We start from the raw sequence: 23,183 nt of genomic DNA, 5'->3' as shown, positions 1-23,183 counted from the left end.
GCACACCGCCTAGGACCGGATCGGAGAAGTCCCGGGGCGGTATCTAGGATGACAGCCTTCCACAATTTAGCAAAACGCCCCGCCCTCTCCCGAAATGCCCCGGAAGTGCCTCTGCCCTCAATAAAGATGGACGTGGCCTTTGACATGGGGAGGCGGGGTTGCGCACGCGCAACAAGTTCGTCGGGGGGAAGATGGCGGATGACAAGGTGAGTTGAAAGCGAGGACTGCTTCAGTCGGCGTGGTTTTCACATTCCTTAACGTTTTTAGTTCTGAACCGAGGCGATAGGGATAGTTCTTGTTTTCTTGGGGAGGGAGCTCCTGTCAACATCCTCAACAGTAGAGGGCTTTAGGCGAAGGGGACAGACACGGTGCCTAACTATGAGCACACATTCAAATATATTTACTCCAACAGTCCTCACTCTGCTCGGTTCCCTAGCCCCTGAAGTCTCCCTTACAGAGACAGCGTTTCCCGCCCACCCTTACCACAACCCTCACTCAAACACTTCTTGCTCACTCTTGAATTCTTCCACTTATCCATGTATCCTCATTCAATGTGGGATGGCCAAAGCATATGTCAGGTTAACCCCGAGTAGCTGTAAAAGGACTGCTGCCGCCCGTTGTTCACGTGTCTGGAAGGCCAGCATCACCCGCAGACAGACAAATAGCCTGCCAGTTTCTGTCAGATACTGGGTGGGACACAGCAGTTAAAGCAGACTAATGGATTTTTACAAGCTTTTCAGTCTCTAGTATTTTTTTTTCCCATAAAGTAAAATGGAAGTTCCTCTGCTTGCCATGTGATTCTGTGGCAGTCATTTTGAGTTTCTGGTGCACATTCCATTCTGTCACCTCTCTGTCCCCCGTGTGAATGCTTTGCCTCTCAGTGTCTTGTCTTCCTTTGTCACTGCCGTCTCAGGAAGGTTTTGTAGGAAGAGATTTATTTGGATCTTCCCATCGTCCCTCCCACAGCTCACCTAGTTCCTAGCCTCTGATAAAATTGAGCAGGGCATGGGACTGGGTCAAGCCTGCTGGAGCCAGCCTCTCCCTTGTCCTAGGATTCTCTGCCGAAGCTTAAGGACCTGACATTTCTCAAGAACCAGCTGGAGCGCCTACAGCAGCGTGTGGAAGACGAAGTCAACAGTGGTGTAGGCCAGGTAAGGGCGCCATTGCTCTTAGGAATGTTGAGTCGGAGATAAGAGTTTTATTTTTAGCAAATGGATATTGAGGGCCCAGAAAAGTCTCCCTGAGAAAAATAGCACCTTGGACTGGCTATTGTGCCACACACACAAGTTCAAGGCTAGCCTGGTCTACCTAGAGAACTGTAGACCAGGCTACACACAAGAGACCTTGTCTCACAACCAGAAGGGGGGGGGGGGAAATAGCGCTTGAGCTGAGATCTTAAGTTGGTATTGAATAGGTGAAGTGGGGGGTGGAGGGTGGGGGGAGTGAACGTTCCAGGTACTGCATAGACAAAGCCTTGGTGATACGCACAGTTATGAACACGAAGCAGGAGTAAGGTGGTGAGTTTGTAGTTATCAGAGAGCACGCTAGGAAGTGAAAACGGGGGAACAGGAGGGGCTCAGGTTCCTTGAAGCCTGTGTGGCATTCTGGCTGAATGGGGTTGTGGTTAGAGCCCTCTGAGCCCAGGTTCTGGGATGGTGTGTTTGGGACCCCCACCCCCCACCCGCATCCCTTTTCTAGCTCCAGAACTTGGAGATAATCTTTGGAGAAAAGAGCACAGCTGTCGGCGGTTGGAAGGAACAGATGGCCCAATACTCTAAGCTCAGCTCAAATCCTTCCGAGGCAGAGAAAAGGAGAGCACACCTGATTCCCTTCTGTGGTTTTTTTTCCCCCCCTGCAGGATGGCTCACTCTTGTCCTCCCCGTTCCTCAAGGGATTCCTGGCAGGCTATGTGGTGGCCAGACTGAGGGCATCGGCAGTGTTGGGCTTTGCAGTGGGCACTTGCACTGGCATCTATGCGGCCCAGGCATATGCCGTACCCAACGTGGAGAAGACACTGAAGAACTACTTCAAGTCACTACGAAAGGGGCCTGACTAGACCCTCTGGGGAAAGCAGGATGAGCGTGTTGGGCCTGCAGGTAGAGACCTTTCCGTCACAGACACTCTATCCGGCTCCCCTGGCTATCGTCCGTTTGCTGTCCCCGCCTGTTCTGCCTCTTTCGTCCTTGCTTTTCTTCCTGCAGAGAGTGGACAGTGGTTCGTCAGCCTGCACCCTACACTCCTTCCCTCCCTAGTTCCACGGGACTGACCCCAAAACTGTGGGTCATGAACCCCCTTTTCAGTACCTAACTGTGGAATGTGCAGCTGGCTCTGACACTCAGTATTCTCTCTGGTGATGTGCCACAGATCTCTACTTAGTTTCCTTCCAGTGTGTCCCGGTCCCTCTGTCCCTTGCTAGCTACACAGGCCACACGGGGTCTGGTGTGGGCCATGAGTGTAGAAGATGGGGGTACGCCAGGCCTAGCCCGACCAAGACAGGCTCGCTGGACCCTGATGCTGTTCCTGTCCACTGCCATGTATGGTGCCCATGCGCCATTCTTAGCACTGTGCCATGTCGATGGCCGAGTGCCCTTCCGGCCCTCCTCAGCTGTGTTACTCACTGAGCTGACCAAGCTACTGTTGTGCGCCTTCTCCCTCCTGGTAGGCTGGCAAACATGGCCCCAGGGTGCACCGCCCTGGCGCCAGGCTGCACCTTTTGCCCTGTCTGCCCTGCTCTACGGCGCCAACAACAACCTGGTGATCTATCTGCAGCGTTACATGGACCCCAGCACCTATCAGGTCCTGAGCAACCTCAAGATCGGAAGCACAGCTCTGCTCTACTGCCTCTGCCTTGGGCACCGCCTCTCTGCACGCCAGGGCTTGGCACTGCTGCTGCTGATGGCTGCAGGGGCCTGCTATGCATCAGGCGGCTTTCAGGAACCTACGAGCACCCTTCCCAGGCCCCCATCAGCGGCTGGAGCCCGTCCCATGCCCTTGCATATCACTCCACTGGGACTGCTGCTGCTCCTCTTATACTGCCTCATCTCCGGCTTGTCATCCGTGTACACCGAGCTGATCATGAAGCGACAGCGGTTGCCCCTGGCTCTTCAGAACCTCTTCCTCTACACCTTTGGGGTGATCCTGAACCTAGGACTGTATGCCGCCAGTGGCCCAGGCCCGGGCTTCCTGGAGGGTTTCTCCGGATGGGCAGTGCTTGTGGTGCTGAACCAGGCTGTAAACGGACTGCTCATGTCGGCTGTCATGAAGCATGGCGGCAGCATCACGCGCCTCTTCATTGTGTCCTGCTCGTTGGTGGTCAATGCTGTGCTTTCAGCGGCGCTGCTGCAGCTGCAGCTCACAGCTGTCTTCTTCCTGGCCACCATGCTCATTGGCCTGGCTGTGTGCTTGTACTACGGTAGCCCCTAAGTCCTTGGCCACCTCCACTCTCACTTGTGGCTGTGTAGGATAGATGCAACCGCCAGAGCCACCTGCCATCTCCCCACCCCCACTCAGCAGCCCTGTAACAAGTGCCTTGTAAGAAAAGCTGGGGTGGCCAGGCTAGGCTTTGGATCACTCGGGTGGGTGGGTGGGTGGGACTTACCCTGAGGTGATATAAAGAGCGGACTTGGCTAAGGAAACGCCTAACTGCACCCCCGTATTCCTTCACACTAAAGAAAAAAGCTAGGAGCCCCACACCCAGGCCCGGGCAGCCTGTCCTTGAGGAACCCTGCCTTGTCCTGCATGTACATGGCTGCTTCAAGTGAAGTTTTCCTTTGCCTGCCCGCTGCGGTCACTCCTGACCCTTGGTGCTGGCTGCTCCAGCCCAGCTTGACTTCCACATAAGAGATCCCTCATCTGCCCCTCCACCGTGCTGTTCTCCTTCCCCAGCCGGTATCTGGAAAGGTCATAAGGGGCTGGGGCTTGACTCGTCTCAGGGAACATCGCCCCTGGGCCCTGGCTTAAGCCCACACTCCCGAGCCCTGTGCTAACTCGAGGGCCCTGTTGAAGCCCACTCTTGCCCCTTCTTAGTCGTGCTCCAGCTTCCAGCAGCTTGGGAGGGCGCTGCAGAGTCGCCAAGGACCAGGGACAGAAAACGTTCATAGGTAATCAGTGTCTAACTCCTTAAGCAATAAGGTCTTAATAAAGTGTTCTGGGGTGTAGGGTGCCTCCTACAACCATCCTGTTGTCTCCTGTCTTACGTGTTTCCTGGCTCCCCTCAAATAGGAGTTTCCTAAGTAATTTTGGAGTAACACCTAGAGTAGGAGAAAATGGCTCTTCAGCTGTTATCCATGGTGGTGTTTCTTTTGTGAGTTCTGTGGGCCTGAGCCAGTGTTGGCCGGTTAGGGCGAGGCACACCTGTGATCCCAGCCATCCAGGAGGTGGAGCAGGAGGACCTCAGGCTTAAGGTCAGGCCAAGCTGCTCCCTGAGCCCCTGTCTCAGAAAAGGAAGTTCTGAGAGGGTGTGGTGATGCAAGCCTGTAACTACTTGGATCAAGAACATAGATGGAGTACTGGAGAGATGGCTCAGGGGTTAAGAGTGCCGCCTGCCATTCCAGAGGTCCTGAGTTCAATCCCAGCAACCACATGGTGGCTCACAGCCATCTATAATGTGATCTGATGCCCTCTGCAGATAAAGCACTCATATGCAATAAATAAAATAAATCTTTTTTTTTTTTTTTTAAAGAATGCAGATGGATCTGACTTAGTGGTTAAGATTGTGTGCTGCTCTTCTAGGGGACCCAAGTTCACTTCCCAGGCAGCCACAGTCACCCACAACTCTATCTCCAGTGGGATCTAACACCTCTGACCTCCATGGCAGTCATAGACCTACTCACAAACACATAATTTGTTTTAAAGTGAAAGGCCAGCCTAGGCTACGTTACATTAGGTGGTTTTTTTTGTTTGTTTTTTGTTTTTTCCGAGACAGGGTTTCTCTGTGTAGCCTTGGCCATCCTGGACTCACTTTGTAGACTAGGCTGGCCTCGAACTCACAGTGAGCCACCTGCCTCTGCCTCGTGAGTGCTGGGATTAAAGGCGTGCGCCACCACGCCCGGCTGTTACATTAGGTCTTAAAAAAAAAAAAGAAGGGACCTGGAGAGATGGCTCAGCGGTTAAGAGCACTGTCTGCTCTTCCAGAGGTCCTGAGTTCAATTCCCAGCAACCACATGGTGCTTCACAACCATCTATAATGTGATCTGATGCCCTCTTCTGGAGTGCAGGTAGAGCATTCATACATAAAAGTCTTTTTTAAAAAATGAAAGTAGTTAAGCACTTGCCTACATGTACGAGGCCCTGTGTTTCATTCCCAGCACTGAAAAAAGGTTTTAAATTTTTACTTATTTGTTTTTCGAGACAGAGTTTCCCTGTGTAGCTTTGGCTGTCCTGGGCTCGCTCACTTCGTAGACCTGGCCTCAAACTCACAGCGATCCACCTGTCTCTGCCTCCCTGAGAGCTGGGATTAAAGATGTGCACCACCATGCCCAGCCCCCCAAAAAATTTTTTTAAATTAAATTACCTTCAGCTCTGAGGAGTTTAGGGATTCTTGGGACTAAAAAGCCCTTTATCCAGCAGAACAAATTAGGCTAGAAAGCACTCAAGGCCACAAATGTGTCTTGAGGCAAGGCTTCACATAATAATCCATGCTAACCCGGAGTAAATCATATAGCTTAGGCTGTTCTCAAATTGCAAGCAATCCTCTTGCCCCAGCCTCTGGAGTGCGGAGTTTATGGGCACGAAGCGGCATACCCAGCCACCATTTTGGCTCCTATTGCCTCTGGTTCTGTCACAACCAATACCTGTAGTCATCTGTCCTTTGGAATCCTGGCCAGAGGAACCTCAGGCCCTGCTTTCAAGGTAGACTACTGGGTGGGCTTTTCAAAACAAGAGCTGGTTGTCCTGGTACCAGCCTTCAATCCCAGCACTCTGAAGTTGGAGGCAGGAAAGCCAGTAATTCAAGGGCATCCTTAGTTAAATAACAAGTCAGGTCAGCCTGGGCTGTATGAGAGCCAGCGGGGGGGGGGGGGGGGGGGGATGCTGCTTCTGCTACTTAGCTGACTGTCCTTGGGCAGTCACTAGGACAGGTTATCTCTGAAATGAGGGTCTAATGACACAACAGAGCTGAGAAAGCAAAGTGAAATAATAGGTATTGAGCACTTAGCAGAGGCTGGTACAAGGAGGCATGGTGAATGGTGGTAGTGATGATCTGAGTAGGAGCCAGCTTGGTCAGTAGGCCTTCCTCTCCCTCCCCGGGCCCTCGTGAACGAAGACAAAGGAAATTAGCCCCAAAGTGTTCCTGACCAGTCTTCTCTCCTGGCGGGACTCCAGCTCAGCTGGTCCTGCCTGCACTCTGCTCAAGCTGCTGGTTCTGGGCCTGGAGTTCCTGGTTCTTCAAGGCCAGATCGACGGTGTCTTGGAGGACTCCAGCCAGCAGACTGCGGTACTGATGTTCTGTGGCCACGGCCTTTTCCTCCCACAGCTCCTGCCAGGCTTGGAATACCTGTGTCCAGAGTCAGAGGTGCCTATTGGTCCATCAGCCTTGGTACCAACCTCAGGCCTGCCCCCTGTCGCCACTGACCTGCAGCAAGTGGCATGTCCGAGCTCGGGTGGCCTGCACATACAAGTCATAGAGGGCCACCAGATCTTGCTCCGCCGTATCCCGCTCGGCCTGCAGGGCTTCCACCTGAAGTTTCAGCACCATCTGCTCCTTCCGCCGTCTCCCTTCCTCCTCACAAGCCTGCAAAGATTTAAGTTGTGCCCTCGGCCAGGGCCCGCGCTATGCAAGGCTTTTGTGCTACGTACTTCATGCATTCGACCTCATTTTATCCCTAACGACCTTAGGATGCGTTTTTCCCTTTTCCAGGTTTGTAAACAGTGCATCAGGGAATTAGTCTAATTGACCAAACTCCCATGGCTACTGGGGACAGAGCCGAAATGGTATGAGCTTCGGGAGTTCCCTATCCTTACTAGAGTGAAATCCAAACCCAGAGAAGTGACCTGCTGTCTCTGTAATTTCGCCTCTGACTACACACTCGCTAGGTAGCCTCTAGCCAGACAGAACAGTTTCTTTCTGCTGTACTTACAATTTTGCCTTATTTGAGTTCCCACCACATACATAATTAGTTTTTGTTGTGTTTCTGTTTGTTTGTTTGTTTGCAGGGAAAAGACAGGGTCGTCTTTATATGCCAGGCTGACCTTGAACTCTCCTGCTTGTGCCTACTGGGTGCTGGGAGGCCTGACCATTGTACCTAGCCACGTGTTTTATTTCTTTTCTTTTTTCTTTCTTTCTTTCTTTTTTTATTTTTGTTTTATTTTGTTTTGTTTTGTTTCGTTTCTTCTTGGTTTTTCGAGGCAGGGTTTCTCTGTGTAGCTTTGGCTGTCCTGGACTTGCTTTGTAGACCAGGCTGGCCTCGAACTCACAGAGATCCACCTACCTCTGCCTCCTGAGTGCTGGAATTAAAGGTGTGTGCCACCACTCCCAGCTCATTTTTCTCTTAAATAGTTATTCACTGAGCACCCTCCAGGAACTGACTGCAGTGAACTCCTGGGATGACTCTAGTTTTCCTCTGAGTCCCTCCTTCAAATCCATATCGGCTGATCCAGTCCAGCCTGCATTGTTCCCTCCTGCCTATGGCTGCCCATCGTAGCAAACAGCACTGAATATGGCCTCTTCTGTCTCACAAGCCGAGAAGGGCGTGGAGTGCGCATGGACCAGTCTGCTACAGTTTAGAGCCTTGCCTCAGTGTCTGGCCTGTGTACAAGAAGCTTTAAGCCCCATACATCTCCCTCCTCACCTCTTCTGCCACCGTGCCTTTGATCTGTTTACGGGCCACTTCCTCCTGTCCTTCCAAATGTTCCAGCTCTTTCTGGATCCGAATCTGGTGTTCCTCTCGAAGTCTCTGCCTCTGGGCCTGGGCCAGAAAGAACTGCAGGGCCACATCCGGTGCCTGATGGGCCTAAATGTCATCGTTTGAGACTTAGTCAGAATGCAGGGTCCGTCTAGAACGCACACAGCAACCTTTCCAACAGAACTTCATTGCCACAGCTCTTCCCAGAATCTAACTGTCCCGGGAGAGTCCGTAGACTGAGCGGGGACTCGGGAGGCTGCAGGTGGAGAAAGGAGTTCCTGCTCTGCCAATGGGTACTGTAGTAGTACAAGGGTCCCATCACTATAATTCATCCCAATAAGACAGCAGCTCCTCCTCAGGATCCCCCCTAGCAGATCCAGGCAGCCTTTAGGGCCTTGTCAGCAGAAGCCGCATTCCTCCCCAGTATCAGCACAGGGCACGAGGACTAACTTATTCCCCTGAGTTTTCCATTTTGGGGGTATGTAAAGTGTTATTACCTGTCCCTCAGAGTGCCTGAGGGGATGCTTTTGGTGGAGGCCAGACCCCAGAAATCCTCTTCCTGCCTCTAGAGGGAAATGTCATTAGTCACATCAAAGTGTATATACACACACACACACACACACACACACACACACACACACACGCACGCACGCTGTAGATGGGATGAATAACATAATGCAAATCCCAGGGCAGTAACACACTTGCCAAAGAAAAGAGGAGGAGGAGGAAGAGGAAGAAGAAGAAGAGGAGGAGGAGGAGGAGGAGGAGGAGGAGGAGCTAACAACCCTATTTCCCTAATCCCAGGTCAGTAAACATATGTTGTGAGTAAGCAACTATAAAAATGGAAAAGAGGACAGGCATGGGGGCACATACCCATAATGCCATCACGCAGAAGGCAGAAGGAGTAGGACCTCTTTGAGTTCAAGGCCAGCCAGGGCAACACAGTGAGACTCTGTCTCAAAACAAACAAACAAAAATTGTTTTAAAGAAAGAAAAGAGAAGAGAAAGGAAGGAAGGGACTGGGTTCAACCATCCTACAGGAAACCCTAGAAGATATTGTCCCATTTTGGACAAGAATGGCTTTGTGTAAAGCAGTGGTTCTCAACCTGTGGGTGCACACCCCTTTAAGGGTCAAAGGACACTTTCACAGGAGTCACCTATGACCATCAGAAGACAGAGGTGTCTACGTTATGGTTCATAACAGCAACAAAATTACAGTTATGAAATAGCATCAAAAATAATTTTATGACTGGGGGTCAGCACAACATGAGGAACTGTATTAAAAGGTCGCAGCATCAGGGAGGCTGAGAAGCACCTGACTCTAAAGGGCTCAAAGCATCACATCCCAGGGCCTGGAGTGAGGTCGTCTATAGCCCTGGGATACTCACATCTCATCAGTTTGCTCACCTGATGAATGAGTGGAGAGTCTTCCCTGTTTGCAGTAGCTCAGTGGCTCGCTCTTAACCTTCAAGAGACAGTCCAAATGTCACAGTAGATTTACAAAGTCTGTGTGCCCTGGCTGCCTCCATCTCCACTCCATTCCTGACTCTCTGACTCTGTCTCTGTTCTTCAGCAAATTAAGTTGCTTAATTTGCAATATCAAGTATCTGCTGGAGCCGAGTGTGGTGACGCACTCCTTTAATCCCAGCACTCAGGAGGCAGAGGCAGGCAGATCGCTGTGAGTTCGAGGCCAGCCTGGTCTACAAAGCCTGGTCTAGGACATCCAAGGCTATACAGAGAAACCCTATCTCAAAAAACCAAAAAGAAAAAAAACCAAGTATCTGCTGGTTTGAGTCTCTGTCTAGAATGTTCTTCACTGTCTTTGTAAACGTCCATCAGGAGTCACTTCCTGTGAAGTCTTGCTTTCCTCTATTTTTCAAGGCATATTGATACCTTATAGAGTCAGGTGTTCCCAAGCTTTTTTTTTTAAAGATTTATTTATTTATTATATATACAGCAGTCTGCCTGCAGGCCAGAAGAGAGGACCATATTTCATTATAGATGGTTGTGAGCCACCATGTGGTTGCTGGGAATTGAACTCATGACCTTTGGAAGAGCAGTCAGTGCTCTTAACCTCTAAGCCATCTCTCCAGCCCTCGTTCCCAAGATTTTTAAGAGCATTGACCATGGCAGTGTAATTGTTTCTTCTCAAACTAAACTCTACCAGGGCAGGGAAGTCCCAGGGCTAAAGCTGCTCTGTACCGAGCAGGTGGTACATGGTGAATACATGTTTGAGAATCAACATAAATAAGTGGAATATTCTGTAAACAAAGAAGAGGAAAGGTGGACATATATGGAGCCTCCAAGAGTTAAGATGAGAAAATGTACCTGTGGTTCAGGGAGCCCCACAGACTCAGCTCTAGCATCTTTGGGTGCACGGCTTCTTGGGCCCCAGGCTTTTACCACCTAGAAGGAAAAGACTCAAGCGGGCACTGGCCACTTCTGACCCAGGTGCCCCCAGATCTCATCTTGCTTACCTGTAGCTCCCAGAGGGCTCTGCCTAGTTTGTTCAACCCACCGGCTGTCAAGGTGTCTCCAAGGAAGCCTAAACGCAGCATCTTCAGGGTGGCCCTGCGGGCCCTCATCTCCTCTACTGCGTTCCACAGGGTGGGCCTCACCTCTTTCTCCTGCACCCTCTTTCGTGAGGCCCCCAACAGAGCATTCTGGAGCAAACTCAATGGGCTACCTAGGAAGAGACAACACAGTAGACGATCCCTTCCTGCACTCTAAATTTCCATCAAGGAATGTTTATCAAAACACCTAACCCTTGCCAGGTCTGGTAGCTGAGGCACAGTAGCAAGTTCAAGGCTTGGTTTTTCTCAACGCAGTGAACCCATCTCAAAAGAAAAAGTGGAAGAGGCTAAGGATGTAGCTCAGTGGTAGATGTTCCTAGTTTGTGTTGGGTTCAATCCTAGGTTCAATCTCCAGTCCAAAATCATCATCTTCTTCTTCATAGTCGTCATCACCACCATCATCATCTTCAGCAGTGGCACCACTACCGTCATCATAATCTTCATCATCTGATAACTCCTATTTGACTTTCATTGTGTGCTTGGATTTATCTTTTCATATATATATATATGTATATATATATATAATATTATATATATGTATATATTATATGCAGGTTTATTGGAAGCAGCTCTTGGCTGCCATGCAGGGGGAGTCTGGGAGAGAGGAAGAGAGAGAGAGAGAGAGAGAGAGAGAGAGAGAGAGAGAGAGAGAAGTGAGAGAAGAGAGCCACTTCATCTTTTTATCCACAGCAACTCTAAACCACCTGCCACTGAAAGCCTGAATCAGAATATAAGACTAACCCATAGATAAACACACATCTGCCCTCTCTGCAGACATGTCTTTATCTACAGGTTAGTTTTATATTCTGAGTAATATCTCGAAGTTGTGAAATGCTTCAAATTATCTTCTTCCATTGAGCTTGGTACAAGGGGAAGTCTAAGAACTTCTGGTCAAATGAATGTTTGTTGGTTGTAGAGACAGAGAGTCAAGACTTTTTTTATTTTTATTATTATTTTTTTTTTTTGGTTTTGTTTTGTTTTGTTTTGTTTTTTTGTTTTTCGAGACAGGGTCTCTGTGTTGCCTTGGTTGTCCTGGACTCACTTTGTAGACCAGGCTGGCCTCAAACTCACATTGATCCACCTGCCTCTGCCTCCCAAGTGCTGGGATTAAAGGCGTGCGCCACCACACCTGGCTCAAGACCTTTTATTAGCTTAATGGAAAATTTCAAACATATACAAATACAGGAAATCTATCTAGCTACATCCAGTTCTAACTACTGCTCCCCCTGCCCGCCCCCCCCCCAGATGTTAGGAATCAACTCCAAGGCCTTAAGCATGCTAGGCAAGTGCTTTACCACTAAGCTGTACTCCAACCATTCAGTATTGTTATTTTCCAGCCTTTTTTTTTTTTTTATTGTCTGAGACCTCTGGCTGTGTAACTCACTATGACCTTGAATTTGCAGTACTCCTTCCCCACTGTTCTGAGGGCAGGGATTACAGGTGTGGGCCACCATGTCAGCTTCATTGTCGTTATCTATGTCCCCCCAAATCTCAGGTGTTACTGTATCAGAGGCCTCATTCATAATGGCTATGTAAAAACAGGCAAGTGGTCCTTTCCTCATCTATAAATTAGGCCTGTCTCCCTCTCACTTGTGAGTTAGATCTGCACTCTCAGATGTGCTGCCCACTCTTGCTGTCCCAGGAGTTCAGAGCCAGCGTGGGCATCAGTGAGACCCTGCTGAAGAGTAAAAGTGTTAAAATCCTGGGTAAAGACCCTGAATGAGGTGGCAAGCAACTATAACCCCTGTACTGAGGAAGCTGAGACAGAAAGATGCTGAGTTCTGGCAAGCCTGGGCTACATACATATTTCAAGAACAGCCTGAGCTACATAGGGAGACCCTGCCCCAAAATGGGAGAAAGGAAAAAAAAAAGTGTTGAAAAATCTCTGAGGTTAAGGGTTTGATGCCTGTTTTGGGATTTGGGGTTTTGTTTTGTTTTTATTTTGGGGGGAGTTTTTTGTTTGTTTGTTTGGTTGGTTGGTTGGTTGGTTTTGTTTTGGTTTTTGGTTTTTTTGAGACAATTCTCTATATTGCTCTGGCTGTCCTGAACTCACTTTGCAGGCCTTGAACTCACAGTAATCTGCCTGCCTCTGCCTCCCAAGTGCTGGGATTAAAAGCATGCACCAAGACCGCACAGCGGCAGCAGTGGTGGGTTTTACTTTTAGCATTGCCTTTGAGTCTTCTTACAATGGCATGCTTCGAGAAGCGACGTTCCTGAATGCTGACCCACCCAGAGAATCAGGCCCTCTCTCTGGCCTATAATTGGGCAGAGAATGGTTGAAGTCGAAGCATGAGGCAAGCCTAAGCTTTCCAGAGGACCCCAGCCCAACTCTCAGGCACCTTCTGGGTCCAGGCGAAGCAGAAGGCTACTGTAGCTGTTTCCCTCCAGGAGCCAGGAGACTATCCAAGGCAGAGAGCCCTCCACCTCCTCCTCAGCAGCAGCTTCGCCAGCCAGCACTCGCAGCAGGGGGCAGTCTCTGCCAGAGGGAGGGAAAAAAAAAACAAAACAAAAAATGAAAACGGCAATGCCCTGTGGTAAGTGAGGAGGAGTAACGCTGTCCAGAATCACCCAACCACGTTTATTTTCACAACTTTTTTTTTATACGAGAAGTTAACAGGACTTGCTGCTCTTACAGAGGACCTGGGTTCAATTCTCAGAATCCATATCAAGTGGCTCAAAATTGCCTATAGCTGGCCACTGGTGGCGCACGCCTTTAATCCCAGCACTCAGGAGGCAAAGGCAGGAGGATCGGTGTGAGTTCAAGGCCAGCCTGGTCTACAGAGTGAGTTCCAGGACAGCCAAGGCTACACAGAGAAACCCTGTCTCGGGGGTGGGGTCGGAGGGAATGCCTATAACTGCAATTCTAGGGGATCCAACATCCTCTTCTGGCCTCTGTAGGCACTGGACATATATGGTGCGCATATAGGCAAACAGATACATACACATGAATAAAAATAAGTGAATCTTTTGAAAAAGAATCTTACACAATAAAAGAAAGAAGAAACCAGCTGGGCATGGTGGCACACCCCTGTAATCCCTGCACTCCAGAGGCAGAGGAGGCAGGTAGATTCCTGTGAGTTCCAGGCCAGCCTGGTCTACAAAGTAAGTCCAGGACAGCCAATCCTGTCTCAAAAAACAAAAACAAAAGACAGGAAATACATTTAGGTTACTCCGCCATTTGTTTCTATTCTGTTTTTATTATTTATTAATTTAATTTAATTTAATTTTCCAGAGCTGAGGACCGAACCCAAGGCCTTGCACTTGCTAGGCAAGCTCTCTACCACTGAGCTAAATCCCCAACCCTGTTTTTTATTTTTTTTTTAAGACAGAGTTTTTCTGTGTTATCTCAGCTATCTTGAGCTTGCTTTGTAGACCAGGCTGGCCTCAAACTCACAGCATTCTGCCTGTCTCTCTGCCTCCTGAGTGCTGGGACACCTGGCTTTCTATTTTGGTTTTAGACACTTCTGAATTTGGCAATACTCCCATGATACTGCACGTTTCTCAAATTGGCCTGAAATGATTATCTGCGGTGGCTACCTGGAGCCTTCATTATTTTGAGGCTTCATTATGTTTGAGGGCAGTGGGTGTGAAGATGTGCTGGCTGCTTGGGGGTTTTCCAACGTCAGCTTTGAACATTTAGATTCACATCTGTACTTTGGCCTCCACCTCATTTCTCCGGAGCAACCAGGAGGCGCTGTCAGACTCACGGGTCTCCCGGAAGCTGCATGATCCTCAAGGTTCCTCGCCACAGTTGCTGGGTCTCAGGCCCAGGGCAGGACACAGTAAGAGTGAGCAGAGAGCAGGCCCTGCAGAGGACAAGATGGGCTCAGGAATAAATCCAGGGTTGTGTAGGGACTCGGGGTGGGTAGGTGACAGGTGTCATGTCCTCACCTGCCGCCACTCCCAGCAGCCTTTAGGTACAGCTCAGAGGCAGCTTGGGCATCAGACACTTCCACTTGACTGGCGTCTTTCACCACCCTGAAGGAAGGGAAAGCTGAACACCGCCCTTCAGCCCCTGTGCAATGCAGCGACCTCAGGTGTCTCAACACTGTCCATAGGACACAAGAATCATCCCGAAAGGCTCGGGGCTCAGTCTAATCTCTCTTTCCCCCCCCCCCCTCCTGTGGTCTCCCCAGGAAGGGAAACAGGTTAGCTAGGACCACTTTAAAGATGAAAAAAAAAAACAAAACAAAACTGCTCAGTGATGTGTTCAGAACCACTTAGTGTGATACTGAGCTATTCAGGCCATGAGGTGGGATAAGAGTTGAAATAAGCCGGGCGGTGGTGGCGCACGCCTTTAATCCCAGCACTCGGGAGGCAGAGGCAGGTGGATCGCTGTGAGTTCGAGGCCAGCCTGGTCTACAAAGTGAGTCCAGGATGGCCAAGGCTACACAGAGAAACTCTGTCTCGAAAAACCAAAAAAAAAAAAAGAGTTGAAATATATTTGATACGAGGGCAATAAGACGTATATATGTGGGATGAAGGAAAGAGAATAGAAAGGCGTTCCAGGAGCCCACCTAGGCCCAATAAGCATGACTCCAAGCTCAGGCCTTCATTCTCCTAGAGTGGCAGAGTAGACACCTTCAACAGCTTATCTTGAAGGTGTCACTGTGACTTTAAGGCAAGCACCCTTAACCCCATTGGGCCTGAACACTTACAAGCCCAGAGGGGCCACATCCAGGACTGGCAAGTCCTCCAGGCATGGGGAGAGCAGGTCCCGGGTCTGCCCACTGGGGCTAATCTGGAATCACACAAACACAGTTGTCACAAGCTAAGCCTTTTCTCTCCAGCAGGCCCATGGGCTAAGTGAGGTCAAGACTTCCGCCATTGGCAGTTGGCGTGTAAAGATGACCCCAGAGCGTCAAGCCCCAGCTGGAGTAGCAGAGTGGGACTGGACTCTTCTCTCTTCTCGCAATCTACAAGCTCAGTGGGGGTTCTGTGGTGTCACTTAACTTGGCCCTCCCAGTTTTCCCTTGCCCCTCCCCCACCATGACCTTACCTGTACCAGACTGAGTGTGCAAAGCACAGGACCCGAACTGCAGAGAGGCAGCGCTTCCTCAAACAGCGCATGCAGGACCTGGAGTAGAGAGAGAAACTCAGTGTGTGCTGGTTTCCCACCCCACCCCTACCTGCATCTTGGGAAAGCAGACAGCAAGCAGGTGTCTTTGGCAGGCCTTACTATCACTGGGCAGGGGTGTGGTAAAGTTCTGAGACTGCCATTTTGATTTGAGGGATTTGGGGGGGGGGGGCAGGTGTTTTGTTTTTGTTTTTTTGTCTTTTGTTTCTCTGCGAAGCCCTGGCTGTTCTGAAACTCCCTCTTAGACCAAGCTGGCTTTGAACTCAGAGATCTGCCCGTTTCTGTCTCCCGAGTGCTGTGATTAAAAAAGTGTGCACCACCACTGGCCCGCAGATTTGAGGGTGTTTTAATGAAACCCTCATAATAAAGCTTTCAAGTGTAGTATCTGTGGTATTAGCAAGGAGTGTGGAAGTTAGAGCTCCGGGGGACCCGATCTGTGTGCGTCACTTCTCCCCCACGAGCTGCAGCTTCCATCCTGTCTCCTCAGCTGCATGATGCGCCTTGGTAAAACGTCCTTCAAGAACCACAGGATGCCACGGGAGACCTAAGCTGTCCCTAGCCTGGCTGGGGTGAGCAGGTGACCGTTTCCCAATACTCTAATGTCAGGATGCCCGTGTGCTGATGGCGCCTCACCTGAGGCACAAACCGGGGTGCCTCTGTTTCCCGACCCTGGAGCAGCAGGGCCATGTTGTACCCTTGTCCCACAGAGGCCAGTATAGGTTGGACTTGTGTCAACAGCTCCCTCTCTGCTTCCTGTAGAAACACACAGGCACCGGGCGGTGGTGGCGCGTGCCTTTAATCCCAGCACTCAGGAGGCAGAGGCAGGAGGATCTCTGTGAGTTCAAGGCCAGCCTGGTCTACAAAGCGAGTCCAGGACACAAGGCCACACAGAGAAACCCTGTCTCGGAAAAAAAAAAAGGGGTGGGGGGAGGGAGAGTGTTGGGGGATTGTCTGATGTATTTTGATGCTAATTAGTGCTTACTGTCTCTGTGGCCAACCTTTTGCTTAATAAACAGCCATCCCACCTGGGCAGGGCAGAGGAGATAGGTGGGGCTAGGAGAGAGAGGAATTCTGGGAGGAAGAAGGACCACCACCAGGAGGGAGGAGACCTGGAGTGAAGAGAGGAAGGCTGCCATGGGTCAGATGGAGGAGGAACACATGGCCAGAGGCGTGGATGGAGAATTTGGCCCAGATGAAGAACATTAGCAAGTAATTTGGGATTATGATTGGAAGGTAGCTTGATAGACGTCATTGGAAGCAGATGGCGTGGGATTGAGACAGGGATCCCGTGCCTGCCCCATTATGGGAGGTAGAGGATTGATATCTGGCCTGCCCCAGGTTAACTAAGGCTACCTTAAAATATAACAAGTGTCTGTGTCTTGACTGATTACTAGCTGAGCCTACAGATAATACTTGTAATTTTAAAAACAATAAGGGAGAAGGAAAGAAAGAAAGAAGAGAAACACACAGGCACATTCCTCTCTGTCAGGTGACCTGTTACGGCCTGCCCAGAGCAAAAAGACTTGGTCTAGTCAGAATCCTGGGGTGCAGAGGCCTGGGAGCTTCCATTCTCCTCCTTGTCCCTTTCTCAGACACCCCTACCTGAGCAGCTTCGGGGCCCAGCACCGCATCGAAGGTGAAGCAGAGTTCCTGTGGACACACGCAGGGTCAGTAGTGGCACTGTCACCTTCCTCTGCTCCCGCGATCCCACACCCCCCATCTACCTGAGGCTCCAGAGGGCCTGGCTGAAGCAGGCGAAGGCTCTTGGATCCCTCCAAATGAAATGTAGGGCCATGGGTCTCTTGGAGGCCTGAGAGAGGTGGGGCTTCACGTCAATTTTCATGAGACAAGATGAGCTCAGGGGCTCCTCAGTCTTACCCTCACCTGGCTCCTCCCACCTGAGCTGGCTTAGCTCCACCTCTTTCAGAAGGCTTGCCCCCGGCTGCCCTGCTCAGGCCTTCTTCCCCCTCCACCCCCCCCCCGCCCCCTTTTGAACGTAGTTTTGGGAATTAAACATAGGACCTCTCACATCCTAGGCAAGTATTCTACCACTCAACTATGTTCCCAGATCTTTTTCTCTTTTTCAGACAGGTGTGTGCACTGCTGCGAATAAAACCCAGGGCTTCGTGCATGTTAGGCAAGCAACAACTGAGCTACATCCCCAGACCCCCCTCAATAGGTCTCACCTGATCCCTGGGCCGGCTCCACTTCTACCACCACAATCAGTTTGGCAGGGGGGATGGGAGAGATGGCGTGAGGCCCTGGAGGGCTCAGAGCTGCCTGGTCCACAGCAGGCCCCGTGCTCACTGCCTCTCCCGGCTCCATGGCTTCTGAGCTTCTCAAATTCCCCTTAATAATTCATGTCTCTCATCTGTGGTCCGAGGGGCGGGGTGGTCAGTGGCTCTGGTCAGGCAACCTCTCAGAGGAAGCGGCGGCACTCCCTTCTCTTTGGTGTGGTTTTTCCTCCCTCTTTGTAAAAAAGTTCAGACATAATGTGGTGGTAGGGGAAACAGTGTCACGGGCCCTCAGGTGACCAACTTCATCGGTTACTAACTTCTGGCCTCCCCACTAAATGGGCTAGTTTGAAATGATTGTTTTTTTTTTTCTTTTTCTTTTTTTTATATTTTTATATTTTTTGGTTTTTCGAGACAGGGTTTCTCTGTGTAGCCTTGGCTATCCTAGACTCGCTTTTGTAGACTAGGCTGGCCTCGAACTCGCAGCGATCCACCTGCCTCTGCCTCCCGAGTGCTGGGATTAAAGGCGTGTGCCACCACACCTGGCTCTTTTTTGTTTTTCAAGACAGGGTTTCTATGTGTATCCCTGGCTGTCCTGACACTCACTCTGTAGGCCAGGCTGGCCTCAAACTCAGAGATCTATCTGCCTCTGCCTCCTGAGTGCTGGGACTAAAGATTTGAGCCACCCTATCCCCCCACCCCCAGCTTTGAAATGATTCTTTAATATCATACTTCATAACTATTTCTTTTTTAAAAAGATGTATTTATTTATTATTATGTATACAGTGCTCTACTATATACAGTGCTTATGCCTTTAATCCCAGCACTTAGGAGGCAGAGTCAGGCAGATCTTTGTGAGTTCAAGGCCAGCCTGGTCTACATAGTGAGTTCTGGGTCAGCCATGGCTAAATGCAATCCTGTCTCTAAATAAATAAACTGGTTGAAATAACTCACTGTGCCAGCTTTAAAAACTATCCTCTCTATATATAGGCTCCTGTACTTGAAATATTTGCTCCCCAGTCAGTGATGTTAAGGTGGCTCTGAAACCTTTAGGAGGGGAAGCCTTGCTCCAGGAAGCATGTCACTGGGGGTAAGATTTGAAGGTTTATGGTCTTGTCCCACTTCTAGGTCTCCATCATTGCTTCTTGTGTGTGGAAGAAATGTGATCAGCCAGCTTCCATGCTTGTGTCACACCATCCCCATTCACCCATGCCTCCCTCCACCCACCCCCTCTGCAACCATAAGACAAATTAAATTTTCTTCCTTAATTTGTTTCTCCTCATGGTATTTTATCACAGTAACAGAAAAGTTACTAATACTCTAAGTAACAAATAAAGAAAGAAAAGATGAAAAAGCAATTGAGGAAGATGCCTGCCCTCAGCTCCTGGCTGGCACACACCACCCCCATATATACACAGAGAGGATAAAATGTATGTCGTATGAATTATATCATATCAAAAACCTGACATTAAAATAACAATGGTTGTCTTTTAGAAACATGTACAGTAGCACATGCCTATAATCCTAGCCCTTGGGAGTGGAAGCAGCAGGATCAGGAATTCAAGGCCGGTCTCAACTACCTAGTGAGTTTGAGGTTAGCATGGGCTATATATGACACAGTTCCAAAAAAAAAATAAATAAAAGAATAAGAAATAAACCAGAAATATATATTGAAATAGTTATGAAGGGGCTGGAGAGATGACTCAGAGTTTAAGAGCATTGGCTGCTCTTCCAGAGGTCCCGAGTTCAGTTCCCAGAAACCACATGATGGCCCGCAACCAGCTAAAATGAGATCTGGTGCCCTCTTCTGGCCAGCAGGCATACATGTAATCAGAACACTGTATACATAATAATAAATTATTATGCAGACATACATGTAATCAGAACACTATATACATAATAATAAATAAGTCTTTAGAAATAAAAACAAGCAAACCTCCCTTGCAACTACAAAGAGAGATAGCAGGATATAATTTTTGCCTTTAAAAGTCTCTTGCTCTAAATACCCGGGGCTACACTTGGGTCCCCAAATACCTGAGTGTAGTCCCAGCGTCTGGAAATAAAGACTTTCAATCGGCTATAAACTATGTCTGAGTGGTCATCTCTGGTATGTGGTCACACCACAAGGACAATAGTTATTGATGATATTTTACTTCTCAAAAGGAGAAAAGGCAATATTCGTGCTGCTTCGGTGACTGCTACTGAAGGCGTCTCGAGGGGTCCCACGGTGCCATGTCCAGGTTCTTTGTGTCTTGAACAATGAATTGATCGAGATATTGAGTGGTAGTGTAAATATAGACTCAGGAAAAGTGAGAGTAAACTCACAGGGACCGTGCTACAGGACAGGAGCGGGCCCTAACAAGTGTTCTTCTCTGAGTTCCTTTCAACAGATTTAGAAGAATGGAAGTGAGGCAGAGGGAATTATGGGAACAGGAGGAGGAGGAGGAGGAGGGTCCCTTCAGGCAGGAACCTGCTTGAAGCCTCTGGACACCACAGAAACAAGAATTCCAGCCCAATTAGCGACTGAGTCTCTCTGCACAGTGGTACACCTGCATTGCTCCAGAATCTCATCAGAAACTCTGCTTACCGGGAAAGAACGGATAGTAAACCCTCCTGCGTGCCTCCTGACCTGGTGTGACTGCTCTTCCAGAGGTCCTGAGTTCGATTCCCAGCAACCACATGGTGGCTCACAACCATCTATAATGTGATCTGATGCCCTCTTCTGTCCTGAAGGTGTACATGCAGGCAGGGCACTGGATACATAATAATAAATAAATATTAAAAAGAAAGAAAACCTTTTCTGCTTCGAAGCCACCAGTCTGGTTTGATGTAAAGTCAAGGTCTCTCAAAGATCAGGGGTACTCTTCAAGTCACTGAGGGTGACAGGATAGAACTTGATCTCTGACGCATCACTGCTCACAGAAGGAGGGGTTGACCTCTACAGGAGGGAATTGGATGCATCCTCACCTTGATTGACAAATGAGCTGTTACATAGCTTTGGATGATCTGTGCATACTTAAACATAAAGCTCATACATTTTAAAGACATATACACCCACTCACTCATACTGTATAAACTGGCCATGGTATGACTGCTCCATGGTATAATTGGGGAAGGTTTTTAGTTGTAGATATGAGAGGAAAGGTTAGGGCTTTTTTTTTTTTTTTTTTTTTTTTTTAAGATATGAGAGAGAAAAGAGCCAGAGACATCTGGAGGAGTCCAGAGCTGAGAGAGAAAGGCTCAGACTGGACCTGGCCAGGGCTCTCTGAGAAAGAGAGGGAATAGTAGAGGGTAGAAAGTGGAGAAAGTGGAATGTAAACAGTGAGACTTGGGGCGAGGGGACAGGGTGGAGCATTAACTGTATGACAAGTAGCCAGGCAGTGTGTAGCGCCATCTTTGATTCCAGCACTCAGGAGACAGAGGCAGGCAGATTTCTGAGTTCGAGGCTAGCCTTGAATACAGAGCGAGTTCCAGGACAGCCAGACTACACAGAGAAACCCTGTCTCAGGAAATAAATAAATAAATAAATAAATAAATAAATAAATAAATAAATGTATAACAGGTACTTATAAGTATGAACTGAGGAAGCTCGGAGGTTAGCACGGACCTTGGTTGCTGAGTGGTGCCACAGGTTATGTTAGTTGGGAGGTAAGGAAATGACTCCTGAGGAACGCTGGCTTTTGTCTAAACGCCAGAAATCCTGCTATGACTCAGGTTGAGCTCACTTCTGGCTGCTTGGACTGGCTTTTGGAGTTTGGGGAATTGAAGTTTCCTTTGGACCTGACAGTGCAAACAAGAGACTACAAATAGGGGTTTGTTTCGCTTTGACAGGCTGCTTCTAGAACAGACTGACCCCTCACAGCGTTTGGGCCAACGTTGTCTCAGCCTGTTTATTCTCTCCCAACCGGAAGTGCCTGACCCTAAATTACACAGTTGCTGGGAGCTGGCCAGCGGGAAGAGGCCCACACATTTCTGCAGAGGAAGTTGCCCCAGGGAACTGGGCTGGTTCTAAGTTTGCCAACCTCTGTGCAGCCACGCACTGCATGCTCCTTGCTACACACTCACCTCAAGTGAACATGTTGGGAAAGTTACTCCCAATTTTAGAAACTTTCTCTTCTGGGCTTCCTTCTACTTTCTACATTCTCCTTTAAATTTTATTTATTTTTATTTCATATGCACTGATGGTTTTGCCTGCATGTATGCCTGTGTGAGGGTGTCAGGTCTTTTGGAACTGGAGTTACAGACAGTTGTGCGCTGCCATGTGGGTGCTGGGAATTGAACCTGGGTCTTGTAGAAGAGCGGCCAGTGCTCTTAACCACTGAGGCATCTCTCCAGCCCCTCCTCATGCTATTTTAATCTTTCAGAATTAAACAGAGAGGCGTTTGTTTGTTTGTTTGTTTGTTTGTTTAATTTTTTTTTTAATGTAGACCAGGTTGTCCTGGCGACTCCTAGAGATTTGCCTGTCTCTGCCTCTTGAGTCCTGGGATTAAGGCTGCGAGCCAACAAAACCTGCCGTTTGTCTGTTTTGAGGCAGTGTCTTGCTGTATAGCCCTGTACGGCCTGGAACCTGCTGTGTAGCCTCGGTTGGTCTCAAGCTTGACGTAATTCTACCTCGTGTGCCCTGGTGGGGGTTTGCTTCTAATAGGCTAGCTGTTCAGTCTTCTCACTGTCTGGCCCTATGAGCAGGGCATCATTTCCAGACCAGGAGTCAGTAAAAAACAAATGTAGGAGCAAATATTAGTTCAGCCCTCTGAGTTGATGCTGAATGCTTACTTTGGAAGTGCTATTAGAAACTGACTGCTTGCCAGGCATGGTGGTGCACGCCTTTAATCCTAGTACTCGGGAGGCAGAGGCAGGCGGATCTCTGTGAGTTCGAGGCCAGCCTGGTCTACAAAGCGAGTCTAGGACGCCAAGGCTACACAGAGAAACCCTGTCTCAAAAACAAAACAAAACAAAACAAAAAACTGGCAGCTCTTTGCTGATCCGAGAACATGGCCAGATGGTGATTGAATCCGGCAACATCTCAGTCCCATTCCAATTTTAGGAAAAAGAGAGAGAGAGAGAGAGAGAGAGAGAGAGAGAGAGAGAGAGAGAGAGAGAAAGCCTGTCTCTTTTCTAGAGAACATGGTGAACACAGTTTCCCTGCAGTTTCTCCCCAGCATGGTCTTACACAATCATTTGCATTTTGATAAAGAATGGCTTTAGGTTTATTCTCCACTAGAGAGTTTCCCCAGCACCTCTAAAATATACACATGTTATAACTAAGTCTTTTTTTTTTTAATATTTACTTATTTATTTATTTTGTATACAATGTTCTGTCTGCACACCAGGAGAGGGCACCAGATCTCATTATAGATGGCTGTGAGCCACCAGATGGTTGCTGGGAATTGAACTCAGGACCTTTGGAAGAGCAGCCAGTGCTCTTAACCTCTGAGCCATCTCTCCAGCCCATGACTAA

At 49.0% G+C, this 23,183-nt stretch overlaps 3 protein-coding genes across 5 annotated transcripts; 2 read left to right on the top strand and 1 right to left on the bottom strand.

The window, feature by feature from the left end:
- Positions 1–69: 69 nt before the first annotated feature.
- On the top strand, positions 70–2,957 carry LOC311596699 (SLC35A4 upstream microprotein). Of its 2 annotated transcripts, XM_084780429.1 has the most exons (4): positions 70–206; positions 1,053–1,151; positions 1,859–2,096; positions 2,770–2,957. In XM_084780429.1, the coding sequence occupies exons 1-3, from the start codon at positions 192–194 to the stop codon at positions 2,054–2,056; spliced, it is 312 nt and encodes a 103-aa protein (XP_084636555.1). In that variant the 5' UTR covers positions 70–191; the 3' UTR covers positions 2,057–2,096; positions 2,770–2,957. The 2 variants fall into 2 exon arrangements, with proteins under 2 accessions (XP_084636555.1, XP_084636554.1); XM_084780428.1 differs by lacking the exon at positions 2,770–2,957 and having other exon boundaries at positions 1,859–2,395.
- Positions 2,449–4,175, top strand: SLC35A4 (solute carrier family 35 member A4; the record flags this gene model as incomplete). The annotated part of the gene is made up of 1 exon (XM_084780406.1): positions 2,449–4,175. One exon carries the CDS (start codon positions 2,449–2,451, stop codon positions 3,421–3,423), a length of 975 nt encoding a protein of 324 aa, XP_084636532.1. The 3' UTR covers positions 3,424–4,175.
- Positions 4,176–6,115: 1,940 nt separating this feature from the next.
- Positions 6,116–18,561, bottom strand: LOC311596688 (uncharacterized protein). Of its 2 annotated transcripts, XM_084780396.1 has the most exons (16): positions 17,678–18,561; positions 17,216–17,301; positions 17,094–17,141; positions 16,125–16,244; positions 15,414–15,491; positions 15,073–15,155; positions 14,306–14,392; positions 14,122–14,220; positions 12,754–12,890; positions 10,319–10,527; positions 10,170–10,247; positions 9,249–9,306; positions 8,339–8,406; positions 7,788–7,949; positions 6,572–6,730; positions 6,116–6,493 (listed from the first exon to the last, which is right to left on the bottom strand). In XM_084780396.1, exons 1-16 carry the CDS (start codon positions 17,814–17,816, stop codon positions 6,323–6,325), a joined length of 1,782 nt encoding a protein of 593 aa, XP_084636522.1. In that variant the 5' UTR covers positions 17,817–18,561; the 3' UTR covers positions 6,116–6,322. The 2 variants fall into 2 exon arrangements, with proteins under 2 accessions (XP_084636522.1, XP_084636523.1); XM_084780397.1 differs by lacking the exon at positions 17,094–17,141 and having other exon boundaries at positions 17,678–18,560.
- Positions 18,562–23,183: the final 4,622 nt, after the last annotated feature.

This window comes from Acomys minous (assembly GCF_964271855.1).
Source record: "Acomys minous genome assembly, chromosome: 4".
Classification (NCBI taxonomy): domain Eukaryota; kingdom Metazoa; phylum Chordata; class Mammalia; order Rodentia; family Muridae; genus Acomys; species Acomys minous.
This window is presented reverse-complemented; position numbering and strand designations above follow the sequence as displayed.

Coding starts and splice junctions, on each gene's coding strand:
- LOC311596688 (XM_084780396.1), bottom strand. CDS start 17,816: ATGGAGCCGGGAGAGGCAGTGAGCACGGGGCCTGCTGTGGACCAGGCA. Junction 15,156..15,413: donor GCACACTCAGTCTGGTACAG/GTAAGGTCATGG, acceptor GTGTGATTCCAG/ATTAGCCCCAGTGGGCAGAC. Junction 12,891..14,121: donor ATGCAGCTTCCGGGAGACCC/GTGAGTCTGACA, acceptor TCCCTCTGGCAG/AGACTGCCCCCTGCTGCGAG.
- LOC311596699 (XM_084780429.1), top strand. Junction 1,152..1,858: donor TCAACAGTGGTGTAGGCCAG/GTAAGGGCGCCA, acceptor CCCCCCCTGCAG/GATGGCTCACTCTTGTCCTC.